General features: G+C 41.8%; 1 protein-coding gene across 2 annotated transcripts in view; it reads right to left on the reverse strand.

Moving 5' to 3' along the window:
- LOC117523239 (bifunctional 3'-phosphoadenosine 5'-phosphosulfate synthase 2-like) overlaps window positions 1-14526 on the reverse strand; it is a 50956-nt gene extending 36430 nt beyond the window's left edge. The window contains exons 1-3 of one of the 2 annotated variants that reach the window (XR_004564449.1): window positions 14316-14526; window positions 3927-4041; window positions 3530-3765 (exon numbers count right to left, since the gene is read on the reverse strand). Coding sequence is in view for 1 of the 2 variants with exons in the window: in XM_034184701.1 (XP_034040592.1) it covers window positions 3530-3765; window positions 3927-4041; window positions 14316-14342 (378 nt within the window). In the remaining variant the exon portion in view is untranslated. The remainder of the gene's footprint in view (window positions 1-3529; window positions 3766-3926; window positions 4042-14315) is intronic. The other variant, XM_034184701.1, reaches the window with a different exon arrangement.
- Window positions 14527-18948: the final 4422 nt, after the last annotated feature.

Genomic DNA, 18948 nt, shown 5'->3' on the forward strand with positions numbered 1-18948 from the left:
CAACGGACCCAGCCCGGCCGTCTATGGCTAGATGGACCCACAGCCCTTTCCCCCCAGAGGACACCACAGTCAAACCCTGAGGGCGGAAACTGGGGGGAAAAACAAGAAGAGAGAAAAAAAAAAAAAAACATACAAACAAAACAACCCCAACCCCACCCCCTTGGCGCAGTGGAAACTGGAAGCACGTCCAGTGTCACCAACCGTGACTATACCCCAGAAGCCAACCGGGAGGAGTGGAACAGCGGTTATGGCAAACGGCACAAAACGGCGCCACTCCTCCGACTTCTACACCAGCCACTAGCTGCGGGTATATCCCACTGCCCCAAACCTCAGCCACGCAGATGGCAGACGGCCAAAGGCGTGCTGAAGCCGGAGGTGGAACAGGGAATCAAACCCCCCTCCTCCCCCCAGGTGCAGAGGTTACCCGGGAAACGCCCAGTATAACCAAACTGCACCACTCCAGCAACGCCGACACTACGGCTCACCCGGCTGGAGCCAGAGGAGAAGAGAGGGAAGAAAAAGAAAATACCCCAAACCCCCCCCCCCCCTCCCGGGTGCAGAGGCTACCTGGGAATGCCCAGCACAACCAAACTGCACCCCTCCAGCAACGCCGACACTACGGCTCACCCGGCTGGAGTCAGAGGAGAAGAGAGGGCATAACAAAAACAAACAAAAAAAAAGAAAAAAACCAAGTACCACCCCATCACCCCCAGGGACCGTCCCATCAAAACCTGGGGAGGTGAAACAAAAGAAATAAAAGAAAGACTAACAGACCAACATACAGTTGTTTGGGTCCTTTTTTTTTTTTTTTTTTTCTTCTTAGACAGGCTGCAGGGTCACAACCCCAGACACAAACAGTGGAAAAAAAATAAATAATCCCACACAAAAACCACTCAAAAAACACCCACAAACGAAATGAACTAACACAAAACAAATCAGTGACGTATACCGTTAAGCTCAAACAAATCAAACACCCTGTTCTAACTTAAGAGCTTAACGTAATGTGACTAAGTCACCAAAAGAGGGAGCCAAAGTGCTAAAAATGAAAAAAACCCCTTTGGTGACAGAAAACAAACGAGCTGCATCTCCGTGCGCAGCTGTGTGCAACAGACAACCAAAATGTGCTCAACTAAATAACGCCGGAGCTGATACAACAGACGCAGTAGTTATCTTTATCCGGGGAAACGGGGCTACAACTGTACACAGGAAGCTCAGCGACCCGTGCCACAGAGCCTCCGCCGTGCGCGTGCACCCATTACAGACACACTCTTGCAGCTCCCGTTTAAAACCTCTTATCCGGTCGGAGCATGACGCGAAGCCGTCGCCAGGTCACACTCCACCACGGACCCCACGGATAAGGCACAAACACAGGAACACGGCTGCAAGAGAGCACAAATCATTATTCAGCAATGGGTCTCAAACACGCACCATCCTGGCGGAGAGCACCCCGCAACTGATCCGGATAACTACTGAACGTCTGCTGCCGCCTTCCCGGCGCGTTACCCGTCTCTGCTACCGCTGGGTCCGTGATGTTTGGCCAGAGACTACTGTTATGTGTCGGACGCAGCTCGGAGAACCGACCAGCGTTTGAAGGACCAGTATGAAATAAGCAGAGCACGGTACAAAGGCTAACTGAATTTAATACATAACAGTGATACAAAAAACAACAAAAGAAAGTGCGGTCTGGCGTGGTGCGCTCCCAGCAGCGCTAACGGTCTGGAGCCAGAAGCGTTCGGACCCAAGGGACCCCGCCGACCCCCCCAGGTGGCCGCAACAAACCGAGTCTGTGAAAGAAGGAACCATTATGTGAGTCCACACTCTACACACAGAGAGAACACTTAAAGGTGTACAAACAGCAAACACTTCCTGGCTTGATTACTAATCAGCTTCCCAACCTGCAGGCATGGAACATCCAGTTCACAAAACTCCACATGCAGTGGAAGCCGATACATGACTAACATACAGCTCAATATAAAAAGGTGTGAGGGACACCACATTTACTGACTGTATAAATGTAGTCACAAAATCTAACGTACCTCAGGAAGTGTGCGGACGAGCGTGAGACCTCACCCCCTCCTCTTTCACAGACCGTGCATCAAACCCTGGACGTTCTCTGCATCCACTGATGATGAGATGGCTCCCGAGATGACGATCTCACCCGTCTGGTCACAAGGTCGAGTCTCTGGCAAATACACACTGTATACTCCAGTCTTAAATGCCACCATGTTCCAATCCATATAGATGCACCACAGCTGTGAGTCCTGACGAGCCGCAGATGATCAGGGTGAGGTCCTGATAACCTCAGCAACACAGCCACTCAGTCCCAAATGCAAGCCACCTGGAAGGAAAAACAAAAGACAGAAACAAAAAGGCAGCCAGGCCCCCCAGCCATACAACAATTCCCTTAATTTGCCCGTGCTGCAACCAGGTTCTGTCATCTCCATTCGGTTGTCACAATAAAATAAATACATTTAAAAAATAAAGAAATTTTTTACAGTGTTCTGTGTTCTGCGTATCTGTTTATAAGAATCTTGTTGCCCAGAAGGGACAAGAGCCCCAACAACTACTCATAACTGTGTTTGTCACACGGAAACACACACCTGCTGCAGCGAGATGTGAGTGGGAAAAGGCGCAGCGCCAGGACACAGAGGCCCGATCTGTGACATACTGGTCAGTCACTATTAATAATTTTTTATGTGTCCGACCTCGTTCGTTGATTGTTAAAATTAATTTGTTAGTTCTAAATGCCATCATAATTATTTCTAGGAAAACATTCTATTTTTATTTCTCAAACAAATGTTTGGGCCTGAAAACAGTTTGCTCTTATTTTCCTACTAAGGTTTGAACTTTGAGAGTGTTTACACATGAGGGAAAAGTGAGAAAATGTTCATGCCTGATTGAAAAAGTGTATAAACTGTGTAGTGAGGGGTTTTACAGCTTTGAAACGTCTATAATAACTGTAAAAAATAACGTTGACTATGTTGCGGTTTCACGTATTACGGGCTATTTTTTAGAACGTAACTCCAGCGATTAATGAGGGACCACTGTAACACTTTATTGATTATATACTACAAAACAATTGATACGACGGCCGCTTTTGACGCTCTATTGGCACACGTCATGATTGGTGGAGTTCTTTTTCATTGCTGTCTTTCCGGCTTCTATGTCGGAAAATGAGGGTGTGTCTGAAGCGGAGTCTGAATATTTATGGGCGTGTTATTATAATTACGATCGTTTCCACCCGCCGCATTTATCAAGATCACGTCAGGCGTACGCCAGAAATGGGCAGGTGCGCACTGCTTGATACATGTCACGGCGACTTTGGTGTATTTCAAGTTTACGCCATAAATTTACGCCACAAGTGCGCAACATTGATACATGAGGCCCACTGTGAATATAAAGCCTGCATCATAAACCGTTCTTGAGTAGTGGCTCCCTTCATTCTCATTAATATGCAAAATATATGCACAGACAACCAACCCAAATAATGCAATTGGCTCATCTACACCACTGTTGGTGTTTTACTGACCTTGGAAAAAGGAGAGATGAAACTGGTGACACAGACTAGCCCAGCATCAGCGAATAGTTTGGCCACTTCAGCAATACGGCGGATGTTCTCCTCACGGTCTTCTGGAGAGAAGCTCAGATTCTTGTTGAGGCCATGGCGAATGTTGTCTCCATCGAGTGAGTAGCAAGGAATGGCATGAGAGACAAGGTACTCTTCCAGGGCAAAACTGATGGTGGTCTTCCCAGCACCAGACAAACCTATAACCAATCACAGATGAGAAAGAAAGCTAAACAGTACAATTTAGTTTTTCCCTGCGAGGGGTAAATAAGGTGTTTAAATACAAATAAGAGACATAGACATTCATAAATTATGTCCTATTTTGGTGTTTCCACCAGAGGAATGTGTTGCCATATTTTACCGGTGAGCCAGATGGTACAGCCTCTGAAGCCTCCCCTGGTCCCCACTACCTGTCCTCTCTTATTGCGACTAACATGGTGGGCCTGGTACACCACATTGGTCGATCTGTTGAGATCCTGATAGAGAGAGATGAAGGCCAACTCAAAAATTTGCAGTACCCATAACAGTAATAAAGTGACATAATGCATTCTGGACAATACTACCAAGAATGCAGAAAAGTACAAAGGAACAGGAATTGTGGGATTGCTTTACGGTGACGTCCTGTGCCATGCCTCAAGTGCATAAACTAGATAAATAACTGTCCACACCCATCCCATGTTCAGTTACCTACTTTTGTCATTTATGTAATGTGTTCCAACTGGTGTTTCTACTTTACTGTACTGATGGTGTACAGATATTGAAGCACTGGTTTCTACATTACACTGAAAAAAGTGAAACACAGTGCACTTCATTCAAAGTACTTATTTACATTGGTCTCATGGAAAATTGTGGTTTCCAGTTTAAATCTGCAGGAATCACTTTAAAAAAAATCATAAATATACATTGTGAGAAACTAAAAAAATTAGCTGTAACAAATTACATCAATTTTTTAAGTTGATCCAAAGTAGCATTTTTTTTCAGTGTAGGCTCATTACAAACAGACACTTACTGAAGATCTTTTCTAATGCTATGTGAACTGCATCTGATTTTTTTTTCATATTTAATTTTTTATGTTATTTATTTTTTTGTTGTATTTTGTTTTTTGCCTGGTTAGTTTACTGTCCAATTTAAGCCTCAACCCACGAACGACAGAGATCTGACACTCACATGTTTTCGTTGCGTAGAATTTCTGTTTCACTCTGTTAACACTTATTATGAATCTAGTATCTGAAATCATGTGATGGACTGGACTGCATTTATATAGCGCTTTTCCATCTGCATCAGACGCTCAAAGCGCTTTACAATTATGCCTCACATTCACCCCGATGTCAGGGTGCTGCCATACAAGGCGCTCACTACACACCGGGAGCAATAGGGGATTAAAGGCCTTGCCCAAGGGCCCTTAGTGATTTTCCAGTCAGGCGGGGATTTGAACCCATGATCTTCTAGACTCAAGCCCAACACCACCTAGACCATCACCTCCCCGCTTAAAACTTTCCTTTTTGCTAAAGCTTATAGTTAGAGCTGGATCAGGTGACCCTGAACCATCCCTTAGTTATGCTGCTATAGACTTAGACTGCTGGGGGGTTCCCATGATGCACTGAGTGTTTCTTTCTCTTTTTGCTCTGTATGCATCACTCTGCATTTAATCATTAGTGATTGATCTCTGCTCTCTTCCACAGCATGTCTTTTTCCTGATTCTCTCCCCTCAGCCCCAGCCAGTGACAGCCAGCTGTCTTAAGACATGTCAGGGGATGGATACATGAACATTTCTAAGTCACCATGCTGAAAGAAGACTAGTGGGAGAGGCCACCAAGACACTGAGACAACTCTGAGAGAGTTATACGCTCATCTACACCTATGATGGGAGAAACTGTGCGCACAGTGCATCACCACTCCTTCAGTAAATGAAGGAGAGTGTGTGAACAGTAACTCTATCCACACCGTGAATGCGCACGTAAACAGTCGCCTTAAAAACCGTGATTCAGGTCACTTCAGCCTGTAATGTCAATGCAGTCTCAGTCCTTCACCACTGAAGACTCAAAGTACCATAGCTGTGGCGATGTGGACGGGTTTGGGGATAAATGGGGCTGTATTGACTTCTAGAGGGGAGGGGATGACGGAGGGAGAGGACTGACTGGACAATGTGTCCAGTGTGCTGCCTGTAACCCGGCAGTGATGATGTGGCAGTGTTCATGCCCACACGTTCACCCACCACACCCACTGTTGCTTCTTCCACATCAATCCCATGCCTTTACTGCGCGCGCCCTCCCCAGCTCCCCTCCTTCACTGGACCTTGTATCAATGAACACTCTGCTTCTTTCCACCAGGTTTCAAGTTATCTACACAGTAAATCCTATGATTTGTCACCACCTGTCAATCAGCATTAAAAAGAAAAGAAAAAAAAACAAGTGCACTCAGTAGGGTGCATACTTCTGCTTAAACCTATATGTGCAGTTCTTACAGACAAATATAGTGTTTAAAATGGCATGGAAGAGTTTTGTCGCGTTGACCTTTCGAATTGCAGCCAAACCAAATAACTGAACTTTTCCCAGCAAGCACTCGCATGCTTACGAATCAAGGGACTCTACTCACGACAAAGCTGAAACATGGACATGACACACGTTTTGTGTCACACAACCTGCATCATTAATATAGATGAAGCAACTAAAATTACTTTTTTCAGACCATCAAAACTCACAGTCAGCCAGCTACCAAGTGTTCCTAATACACTGTACCTTTCAAAGTGGCTCAGCAACGTCTACGAAGCGCAAATTATTGAACAATAATGGGCCTCCTACCAGTTGGACATACCTGAAAGACTTCACATGGGAGACAGACAAGGGGAATCCTCAGCAGATGCCCAAACCACCTCAACTGGCTCTTTTTGATGCAATGAAGAAGAGGCTGCACTCCGAGTCCCTCCCGAATACTCGAGCTTCTCCCTGTGTACAGGAGTGTAAGCCCAGATACAAGATGGAAGAATCTCATTTCTGCCACTTGCAACTGGATTCTTTCGAACCATAGGTGAGGATGGGATCGCAAATCGACTGGTAAACTGAGAGCCTCGCTTGCCGGATCAGATCCTTCTTCAACACGATGGTCTAGCACGGCGTTCATAAAATACGAGACGTTGTCCCAATCCATCAATCGAGCTCACGTTCCAACTTCTCTCACTCCTGAACAAGACCCCGAGATACTTAAACTCCTCCACCTAAGTCAATAACTCTCCACACTTTTTCTTCCCTGGATCACCACCTTATCGTGGTGGAGGGGTTTGTGTGCTCCAGTGATCCTGGGAGCAGTGTTGTCTGGAGTATTAGCTCCTGGTACGGTCACCCTTGGCAAATTGGTCTTCAGTGAGGAGACAGACAACAGGTGATTCAAAAAGACCCATTATGATGGACCAACGTAGGGATGGAGTCACCTCGCCTGGATTAGGGAGACCGGGGGCCTCCTCCTGGAGCCAGGCTTGGTGGGGGGGGGGGAAGAGCTCACAGGTGGGTACCTGGTGGCCGAGTTTACAACTGTGGGACTTGGTCAGGCTCGGTCTGAAAAAACAACATGGTGTCACCTGCGTGTGGGCTCATCACCCGTAAGGCGAGTGTAATGGGTGTGTTGTTTTTTGAACAAATGCCCACAAGGACAGGCATTTGGTTATGTAAAATAATAATAATTTATATTTTTAAAAAAAATCGAAATTAAAAAACAACGAAAAAGAAATCCTGGTGCGAGAGAGAGATCTACCGGCAGGCGTGGTGGGTACCTGATACTTTTGTTCTGATACTGTGGGTACCAGTGTTAAAAAAAAAACACTCTGGTCCAGAGTGGGTCAAAGTAGTGGGCAGATTATGAAATTAACGGGCCACATTACATTATCATCATCAGCATCCATGTATTGGCAATCACCAGGGAATGCCCTAGTAAGTGATAATAATGTCTGTTATAAGAGATAAAGTTGATGAGAAAATACTGTCTTGAGTTCATGTTGTTTGCTGCACAAACCTCGTTGGCTCCGATCGAGATTATGCAGTAAATAATTCACCAGTGCTGTTGTTGAATAATCTACTTCGCTCATGGTACAGAGCTCACAGTATATGTCAAAACTCAAAAGAAAATCTTACAAAGATAACTTAAATGTCATCACACTTTCACGCTAAGACAATTCACCTGCACAGGTGTGTTCCACTCAGCGATGTAAGAACATGACAGCATGCACTGCAGAACTCACCAACAGTGGTACGAGCAGACGACGATCCCTCCAAATGTGATTTACTACTATGTTGAAATGTTTGTCTTTCACCAAAATTCCCCAGTGTAGGAAAAAATAAATTTAAAAAATGCTGTTTAATACTGCAGCTGGATGTGATGACCTCATCAAAAATTACAGGCAGCCTTCAGACCAGAGGTTCAGCTCGCACACACCCACTGTGAGCCAAAGACAAGAAATACTCCTCTTTTTGACCCGAGGAGACTCTACTCTCCTTACGCCATCGAAGCTCGGCCTCTGATTCATATCCACCCAAGCTTCCTTCCTGTTAACAATCGTGTAAAAGTGCTGTATTTTCCGACTGCGTGTCAACAGCAAATTTATGGTATTTTGACTTGATTACTATGATTAACGACAAATTCACAAACCTGCATTTATCTAAGATTTAATGCAGTACCACTTCAGTTGCTATGTTTCTTCACTTTATGTTTAAATCCCTTCAGCGTTCTTTTAGTTTCTGGTATATTCTGTTTTTGTTTTTTTTCTGACAGCATGTTAATGTAAGAAATGTCAACCTTTCCACAATCAAGTGTGCCAGGTGTTTTCAAAATGATCCCAAACAGCTTTGATGTTCCTCGAGACCCGATGTTGGATAAGCGGTTGTAGATGAATGTGTATGTCTGTGTGTGTATGTGCTTTGATGTTGGACAGTATTTTGTACGCTAGCTTATACCTAAAACACACTGTCTCCACAAACCCTGTGTTGATGTCTTTGGTCAAATCAATTTTATGAATTTTTGTGGCTCCTATTTTCAGGTGAAATGAGCAAAAGATTTGTTGCACCTGGAAAATGTTGTTTCTTTATCAGATAATGTGAAGTTTCCCAAAAATATTTTTGCTAATTAATTTCCTTTTAATATTGGAAAATTATGCCATCCCACATATTATTTCAGAAGTATTCCAGTGAGCAGAGTCCTTCATGTCCGTTTGGTATGCTTATGTATTTTGGGTCCAGGATGAACGCTGCGAAAACGTAAAGTTGATAGAACAAATATTTTTGGAGAAATTAGCAATTTTAGCTAACCAGTACACAATGGACATTGTGCTGCAATGCATCATGGGATTGGGGGGGTTGTGGTTCATGGTAAGCCTCGGTCCCACTAAATAATAAAGCCATGAATAATGAGCCACGTATGGATTTGCCAGAAATTTCATTGATTAGCTGAATAATAATCCACACGTATAAATCTATCACGTATCCGCTATGTGCCTCTAAGGGCCCTGTCCCACTGGCGTTTAGGAGGATTTGTGGATGGAATGCACACAAAAGTGGTCCACATCCGCCAAACAACCGCAGTATAACCGCGTAACATTCCTGTATGAGTCAGCCGCCATCCGAACACGTCCGTGATCATCCGCAGAGACACGCATGTCCGCAGCCAGCAGATGAGATCTGCATCACTGCCTGAACACATACTGAAGACATATGCAGGACATACACAACCAACGCGCCGCATATCCCCTGTCATCCGCTGATATCCGCAACCGACGGGTTGGCGCGGCTTGGCAGCGGACCGGGACAGCGTGCAAAACAGATATGACGCGTGCCCAGCACGGCCACATCACGGTTGCAAATGGTATGTCGCGCATGCAGACAGAGTGGGCACGGATGGAGCGAGTGCATCACGGCTGCTGTGCCCCTCATGGGGGCGCCTCCACGGTCGCCTTCGCTTCTGTTCCCTGTTATATCCACTTTTCTTCCTCATGTATTCGCTGATCCACCCCGGGACATTTGTCATTTCCGCCCACCTTTGTTGCGGATGCTCAGCTTTTGTCTCCTCATTTCATGCGCAAATCCTCCTAAACGCCAGTGGGACAGGGCCCTAAGTACCTGACATGTGCCGGGTATCAGCCTCTAATCAGTCGCGACTGACCTGTCATTTGAGCCCCGTCCAGCCTCAAATGGCTCGTGTCGCCGCATATGATCCATGTCAAGTCACACATGATCCATATAGCGCCATGTAATGTGATGTTGGTGCACGTTTAGGCATGGGTTTGGTTCAACCCTGCACCTCTCCCACACTTGGTCTCTTTAAAGTGTGGATTTTCAATTCACAGAATCCATTCAAGATGTTGTCACATTTTTTAAACGCAGTCCATAAAAAAGACACTCCTGCACAGTCCAGCCTGTGTGCGCATCCGTGCACCAGGCTGCAGTTCGTCTGTGTTACACAGTCATTAAATGCGCTTCTTCTCACTGGCTTTATTTCTTCCGCAGCTCACCAGTGATCCAACTTTTAACTTCGTGTTTGTCCGTCACTGTCTGCAAAATCACTCTTTTGCACGCTCGCGTTCTGCGTAAATGCTCGTCTTCATTTTGACACCAGTGATCCAACTTTTAACTTTGTGTTCATCCATTATTGTCTCCAAAATTGCTCTTTTGTGCACTTGAGTTCTGCGTAAATGCTCGTCTTCATTTTGACACCGGTGGTCCAACTTCTACCTTCGTGTTTGTCCATTATTGTCTTCAAAATCACTCTTTTGCGAGCTGGCGTTTTGCGTAAATGCATGTCTTGAGTGTGAGTCATTGCGTCAGTATGCACACAGCGGAGCTCATCTGATCCATTATAACAAGATGTTAAATCTATCATGAACATACTTTTACAGTTGCTTATAAAGTAGGAATGAACATGCAACTGTTTTACCAAGCTATTACAATAAAAACATTACAAATAATGGCTTATAGGCTGTTCCAAATATGTTCTCCACCTCAGTGCATGAGAGAGAGAGGACAGAAAGGGTCCAGATGAAACAGTCCTCTGTGATTTCAGAAGTGATTAGAGGTGTTTTCAACTGCCAAACTGTGACAGAAAATGATTAATCCACTTCAAAATTATTATTTTTTATACAGTGTCCAGCGCACAAAGCAGGTGGGATTGTCACGATGAAGTGCGCGAGAGGGCAGAGCCAAAATAGCCTGTCCTGTCCTCATAGCCACCAGGTGCTCGGATAATGGGCTTTTAACAGCCTCGTCCTCACCACAAACATGCCTCTATAATCCTCGTTTGTGCTTGTAGTATCCATACACATACTGCCCCATGCTGTTGTTGCTGAATTTTGAACTTCTTGAAATAGCACCACGCTCAGAGATGAGCCTTGTTAGCCGAATATTCTGCCTCTAAGAGCCTCTCAGAGCCACTATTCTCCCATGATTGTTGAATAACTAGACTTGTACCAAAAAGAACAAGCTAGGTGGCTCATTATTCATCCTTCATTATTCTGTGGGACGAGGGCTTTAGTTTAATCGTGTTGTTAGTGTTATTGATTTATTGTGTTTTTGTAGTTCATTTGGTTTAGTCAATTGAGGTAGTTAGTTTAGTTTCGCTGTTGGTACTATAAGTGAGAAGTGTATTGTGTTTGATGTCTTCCGCCACCACCTGTTTGTGTCTAAAATTAGAAGCACCTACTTGCAGCAGAATGTGGAAAAGACAAAAGGCTGTTTGTGCGTGTGTAACTTCACTCATGGGAAAACCTGATGACTGACATTTGCTCTTTTGTATGCTTATTTATTTTGGGCCAAGAATGAAAGTTGCCAAAACGGAACACTGATCAGACTAATATTTTTATAGAAGCTATGGATATTAGCTGATGTTGCTAACTACATTCTGGACTCACATGCCATTCTAGCAGGGGGTGGTAAATCATCTTTATATCAAAAGCATGAGTGCGTGCATGCTTTTATTTAGTAAGATCAATGTAAATAGTTAATATAATTGTAACTACGTTAAAAATACATGGATGATGCAAGAAAGTGAAAACACTTTATTTCCATTGTGGGCCATTTAAAAATCAAATGACAAAATAGAAGTAATGATAATAATAATATTGTGTATATGATAAAAAGAGCCTAATCAATTTATAAATACATTAAGACAGTAAATTATCATAAAAAAATTATGCAATTAACAGGAAATAAAAGGGTTAAGTTCCTCTTCTAAAAATTGTTGAGGTCTAAGGTTCTAAAAACATTCTGGACTCACACGCCATTCCAACTCATTATAGAAACTTTGCATAATTTATTACCACACTTGAAAAATCTCAGCTACCTATTTAATAAACACTACCCAATCTAGAGCCCATGGATTCCCACGGGCAACATGCTAGTATACTATATTTTCATAGCATCCCATCATAATATGACTCCACTGATCAAATTTATAACTGGTTTATGGGTGTTTGGCTATTTATCAATGATATATTGTAGAAAAAATGGTTGATATTCAAATTTACAAGATCAAGAAATAACACACCCAAATACTCTGTAATGACCGTAGGCAGTATTTTCTGAGTTTTATAAAAGTATTGTTAATCATAAATATTTGCTATTCTAATCAGCCTGGTCGGTGTCTCTCAGAATACATAGCAGTCCTTTTGATTCCTCTCACAATGTTGTTGACAGATTGTAATAATTTTGAAATATGTTGTGTCCATATATCATCACATCTATGTGTTCATTACTTTGCTCACAGTTAATGAGAATAAATTTTGTTGAAAAGAAAACAAGAGTTAATGAAATATTGTAATGTATGTGGAAAAATATACTTCACGAATAACAAAAAATAGTAGCGAAAAGAACCTCAAGTTCAAAATACACTGGCTGGAGATTTTTTACAGCAGCAAAATATATATTTTTTTATATTGATATAAAACACAGATGTTTGGAATAGGTTCATATGATGATGTGATTATACTGCTAAAATTTATTTTGCTACGTATACTACCATTAGACATATGTTAGCAGGAGGTGGTAAAATCACAAGTCAGAATTTCAATACATCCACTTGGGAAATGATTCACAATATTAATACCAGTATTTTGGCATCAAAATTAATCCTATATCTTGAAAATATCCCTCCACCCCTTGAATGTCTGTTTTCAGTTATCTGGCTATTCTGCTATGTGTAAAGTTTGTCCATGCTCTTCAAAAACTTTATAAACACAATTCTTTCACAAAGGTTTTATTTCAGTAACACTGTGTGAATAATAGAACTTAGGAGGAGGCCATGCTCTTCAAAAACTTTAAAAACATAAACCATTGTCAAAGATTTTATTTCAGTCACACTTTGTGAATAACAGAACTTAGGAGGAGGCCATGCTCTTCAAAAACATAAACCATTGTCAAAGATTTTATTTCAGTCACACTGTGTGAATAACAGAACTTAGGAGGAGGTCGTGCTTTTCAAAAACTTTACAAACATGAACCATTGTCAAAAGTTTTATCAAATTCTTTAGCCTGAGATCTTGTTTTTGGCTTGGCCATGACACTTGATTTACTACAACTTGCCATGCTGTGACTTGAAATTACCTGTGTAATTGCATGATCACTGTAATAATATCAGTACTTATGTAGCTTTTGTGACTTCTCTAAAACAAGTACTACCAAGTCAGGAGCATTATATATCATAAACTTGAATGTTGTTTTCAATGCAGGGTTCATCAAAACTAATCATGAAATCAAAACAATTACATTCTAATATTTCGAAAGATGTTAAAATTACAGTATATACTGCAGTTTTCTTTTTTGCATGGGGTGGGTTTTTTTTTGTCATAGTAGACACCCACTTCCTATATGAAATATCTCCCAAATTACGCAACGCATAATCTCTGAAGTGGATATAAGCATATCTGAAAAAAATATATATTTTCTACCATTACCACCTCCTGCTTATATGTGGTGTCCATAGACAAAGAAAAAAATTCCCAATTTCCCATATGCACAGCAAAAAAAAAAACAAAAAACCTTTAAAAACCTTTACTTCAATACTTAAAAGAGCCATTTCCCCCATTCTACATTCCCTATACAAATGACAGTCACATTTGGGTACAGCAATTCTCTGAATGCAACTAATGTCAATGCTGTGCAGAATTTAACTTTTTTTTGTCCTCTTGCTCTCAGTCCAGACTCCAGCCATTCTCAGAAAATCTTGGCACAAAAATATCTTTAAACATGCCGACAAACACGTGCAAGGTTGAAATTTGGCACGAATGTCCCTCCATATATCATCTCATACTGACAGTCGCCCAATGCAGCAACAAATTAGCGTTTGAAACGCATTTATTTGGGGTATTTCAGTTAGAACAATAACTCTCCACATGTTGTGCCCCACGTTTGGTGTCAGTTTTCCCTTCCACAGTGGCTCCTTTCTCTTTCTGTGTGTTATGAATGGACCAGATTGACTCGGTGACTACAACCGGCTGTATTCACAGTCCACTTCTCACCACCTCACCTGGAGAAAAGTAAGTCAAAGTGGCTTTAAAAGAACACATGAACTTACTCTGACGGGAAAAAAGCAAAAGTTTTTTGGTTATTTTTCCTCCACGAACAGACTATGACGACATAAAGCAGATACGCGCGAGGCGAAACGCTCACATATTTCATCTGATAGACATTTGACGCTATCTGGTGTCCGCATTTTTTTTTTTTTCAATTTATTTATTATTTATTTATTTATTTGGCTTCTTGCTGTCTCCAGAACTTACGTTTCGAGGCTTCTTCTCTCCGGACATTTTGCGCCAGTCTTTGGGCTCGGACCGCTCCTCAGGACTGGAGTGTGTCGCTCGCTCGACTTAATTTCCAAACTTTTGGCAACCTTCATCGAACAGGACGATGCGCTTTTAAAAGGGACTTCCAAGACACGTAGCATTCCGCTGGCCCAGCCTCCATCCCTCCTCTCGCTCCTCCGGCGAACACAAATCTGCATAATGTGTTGTGATACAATGGCGGTTCTACAGACCAACAAGGGGGGGGGGGGGGGGGGGGGGGGCAGCGCCCCCACCATCGGCACCCTTGTGAAAAAAAATTATAAGTATAAATTAATTCATCAGGAATTAAACGTTTGAACAAATAAATTCTACATAACAAAATTTATAAACATACATTTTATTCATAGAGGACAAAAACAAATAAACAAACAAACAAAAAAAACGACCCAAGTATATGGATAAACCAATAAACTGATGCATAAACAAAAAAAAATATACATGGAAACTTTTTAGTCATGAAAGGGGACATAATTAAGTAGTACAATTAATAATTATTTATAATTAATAATAATTAATTAGCAGGATATCCTGCTAATTATTAGTATTATTGTTATCAATATATATATTCATGGTTAAAAAGTTTGTATGTATGTATACTTTTTATTTATCGATTTATTGGTTTACCTGTACAGTATACTTAGGTCTTTTTTTTTGTCCTCTATACCCCCCTCTCCCCAGAACAGTATAGTTATAATTGCATTACTACTGTATAGTGTCGTATACAGTCTTTTAAATCTAAACTCAAAACTTCTGTTTTGTTGGTGTAACAGCTGCATTCATTTATTAGATGTATGTCAGCGTGTGCCAGCGTTTTTAATACAGTAGGCATACACAGGCTAAATTGTCAAGGTGTGACAGGGCCTTATAGAGTTCAAATATTTTTGATTGAAGTCAGGACATTGTTACAATCATTATCGTGCTGATGATTTGAGGAATTCTGAGGTAGTCTTCCTTCCTTATTATTCAATCCACTTTGGGCAGTGCATGAACAATGGAAGACAGAAGAAAGAAAGAAGCCCCTGCTCCAACTTACACCTTCAACTTCAACTAAAGTTTGCATCTGACCACATGGACAAAGAAAATAACTTTTTGGAGGAATGTTTGTTCATCAGATGAGACAGAGAGATGTTTGGCAATAATGACACAAGGTATAGTGCACTCTTTTTCGGTTTCAGTGCCTCACCTTTACTCCTCCAAACATCCTTTTCGTCATCATGGACAAACAACTCAATGTTTGTCTCTTCTGACTATACATTCCAGAACTGATGACCTTGGAATGCGCAGTTGTTTAGAAATGTCTCAAGAGAGACATTCCAGACCAGCGTAAATCTACCATCCTCTTTCTTAGATCTGCACTGATTTCCTTGAACTTTCACATTGTGTTGGTCAATCCAGTGAGTGCTATCAAACACACTTGTATTTTTTTTGATGACGTTCGCACAGAGACGGTAACAGCTGTAGTCAAACATGATAACTGATAGGAAGTTAAGCGGTCTTGGCAAGGTAAAAGGCATTTTGGAACATTCATCACAAGTGAATTATGGATGTATGTACAAGTTTGGCTCTGTGATGACTTATGAAATAAATTACAATTCGTGCACCGCATTCTTTTTTGTTTTTTAAATCAAAGACGTGTTCTACAATCATTCTGCAACAGAAAAAGTAGACAACAGATATGATTGCAAACCCATTATTTCCAAGAACTTGAGTGTATACATATGACCACAAATGCATATAGAAATAGGAAAATAAAACACCATTCAAAATGCAACACAGCGTACTTTGAACTGCTTGTAACACTGTGCTAGTTGCTTTTTTTTATATAGTTTGGGAAGTCCTGCGACTTATACTCCAGTGTGACTTACATACTGAAAAATATAACGCAATGCTAAAATACCCATGGCCGTATGAGCATTGTCTTCTTTATGATTTGCAGCTGTTTGATATCCCAGTGCATATATACTCAACAAAAATATAAACGCAACACTTTTGGTTTTGCTCCCATTTTGTATGAGATGAACTCAAAGATCTAAAACTTTTTCCACATACACAATATCACCATTTCCCTCAAATATTGATCACAAACCAGTCTAAATCTGTGATAGTGAGCACTTCTCCTTTGCTGAGATAATCCATCCCACCTCACAGGTGTGCCATATCAAGATGCTGATTAGACACCATGATTAGTGCACAGGTGTGCCTTAGACTTCCCACAATAAAAGGCCACTCTGAAAGGTGCAGTTTTATCACACAACACAATGCCACAGATGTCGCAAGATTTGAGGGAGCGTGCAATTGGCATGCTGACAGCAGGAATGTCAACCAGAGCTGTTGCTCGTGTATTGAATGTTCATTTCTCTACCATAAGCCGTCTCCAAAGGCGTTTCAGAGAATTTGGCAGTACATCCAACCAGCCTCACAACCGCAGACCACGTGTAACCACACCAGCCCAGGACCTCCACATCCAGCTTGTTCACCTCCAAGATCGTCTGAGACCAGCCACGCGGACAGCTGCTGAAACAATCGGTTTGCATAATCAAAGAATTTCTGCACGAACTGTCAGAAACCGTCTCAGGGAAGCTCATCTGCATGCTCGTCGTCCTCATCGGGGTCTCGACCTGACTCCAGTTCGTCGTTGTAACCGACTTGAGTGGGAAAATGCTCACATTCGCTGGCCTTTGGCACGTTGGAGAGGTGTTCTCTTCACAGATGAATCCCGGTTCACACTGTCCAGGGCAGATGGCAGACAGCGTGTGTGGCGTCGTGTGGGTGAGCGGTTTTCTGATGTCAATGTTGTGGATCGAGTTGCCCATGGTGGCGGTGGGGTTATGGTATGGGCAGGCGTCTGTTATGGACGAAGAACACAGGTGCATTTTATTGATGGCATTTTGAATGCACAGAGATACCGTGACGAGATCCTGAGGCCCATTGTTGTGCATACATCCAAGAACATCACCTCATGTTGCAGCAGGATAACGCACGGTCCCATGTTGCAAGGATCTTTACACAATTCTTGGAAGCTGAAAATGTCCCAGTTCTTGCATGGCCGGCATACTCACCGGACATGTCACCCATTGAGCATTTTTAGGATGCTCTGGACCGGCGTATACGACAGCGTGTACCAGTTCCTGCCAATATCCAGCAACTTTGCACAGTCATTGAAGATGAGTGGACCAACATTCCACAGGCCACAATTGACAACCTGATCAACTCTATGCGAAGGAGATGTGTTGCACTGCATGAGGCAAATGGTGGTCACACCAGATACTGACTGGTATCCCCCCCCAAAAAACAAAACTGCACCTTTCAGAGTGGCCTTTTATTGTGGACAGTCTAAGGCACACCTGTGCACTAATCATGGTGTCTAATCAGCATCTTGGTATGGCACACCTGTGAGGTGGGATGGATTATCTCAGCAAAGGAGAAGTGCTCACTATCACAGATTTAGACTGGTTTGTGAACAATATTTGAGGGAAATGGTGATATCGTGTATGTGGAAAAAGTTTTAGATCTTTGAGTTCATCTCATACAAAATGGGAGCAAAACCAAAAGTGTTGCGTTTATATTTTTGTTGAGTGTATATATATATATATATATATATATATATATATATATATATATATATATATATATATATATATATATATATACATATATATATATATATATATATATCAATCATAAACAATATTTACATTTATGAGCTTTTGACAAGAGCAGAAGGTAGCTTTGAGTTAGCGTGCATGCTGACGTCCCCAAAATGTCTTGTAAATTACTCCAGAGGTGTTATCAGGTTACAAATGGTAAATGGACTGCATTTATATATATTTCCATTTGCATCAGATGCTCAGCGCTTAGCGATTTTCCCGTAAGGCTGGGATTTGAACAGAGGATCCTCTGGTCTCAAACCCTGTGCTTTAACCACTAGACCATCACCTCCCCAACAAAAACTGGGTTTTCCTTTAGAAATTTATTTCTCTCAAGTTTTTATATATGACAAAGAGGTTATATTTACACACTAATGAAACACTTTACAGCTAGCCTGTGATGTCACCACGCTAAAGTCCGCAAAATGTCTTGTAAATCACTTCAGAGGTGTTATTAGGTTACAAAAATAGCATTTTCAGTTTTAGAAGTGTTTATTTCTTGCTATCTTTTACAGAATATATGAGAAACATGTTATATAAACATATAAATGAAGCGGTTTTACAGAGACCTGGCACTGATGTCACGGTGTTGGTCTACTCTGATTGGCTGTCACCCCTGCAACTCAAAACAAAAATGTGACTTTTTAACCTCTTAAACTACTTCTTAAATTATGTCAAGGTTAGCCATCTTTGAACTTGTCCAAGGTTTGTGTCCCAAGAATATTCCCTGTGAATTTGAAGACTCTGGCAGTAATAGAACTGGGCTTATGCTGAGTACAGACAGACAGATGGACAGATGGACAGACATACGACGCAAAGTCTTTCCAATACCATCAAATAATATATTTGATGGTGTTGGGTAAAAATCATGCTTTCATGCAGTCAGGCTTTCCAAGAAATAAAAAGCACGAAATAAAATAATC

The sequence above is a fragment of the Thalassophryne amazonica genome, chromosome 13, assembly GCF_902500255.1.
Source record: "Thalassophryne amazonica chromosome 13, fThaAma1.1, whole genome shotgun sequence".
Taxonomy (NCBI): Eukaryota; Metazoa; Chordata; class Actinopteri; order Batrachoidiformes; family Batrachoididae; genus Thalassophryne; species Thalassophryne amazonica.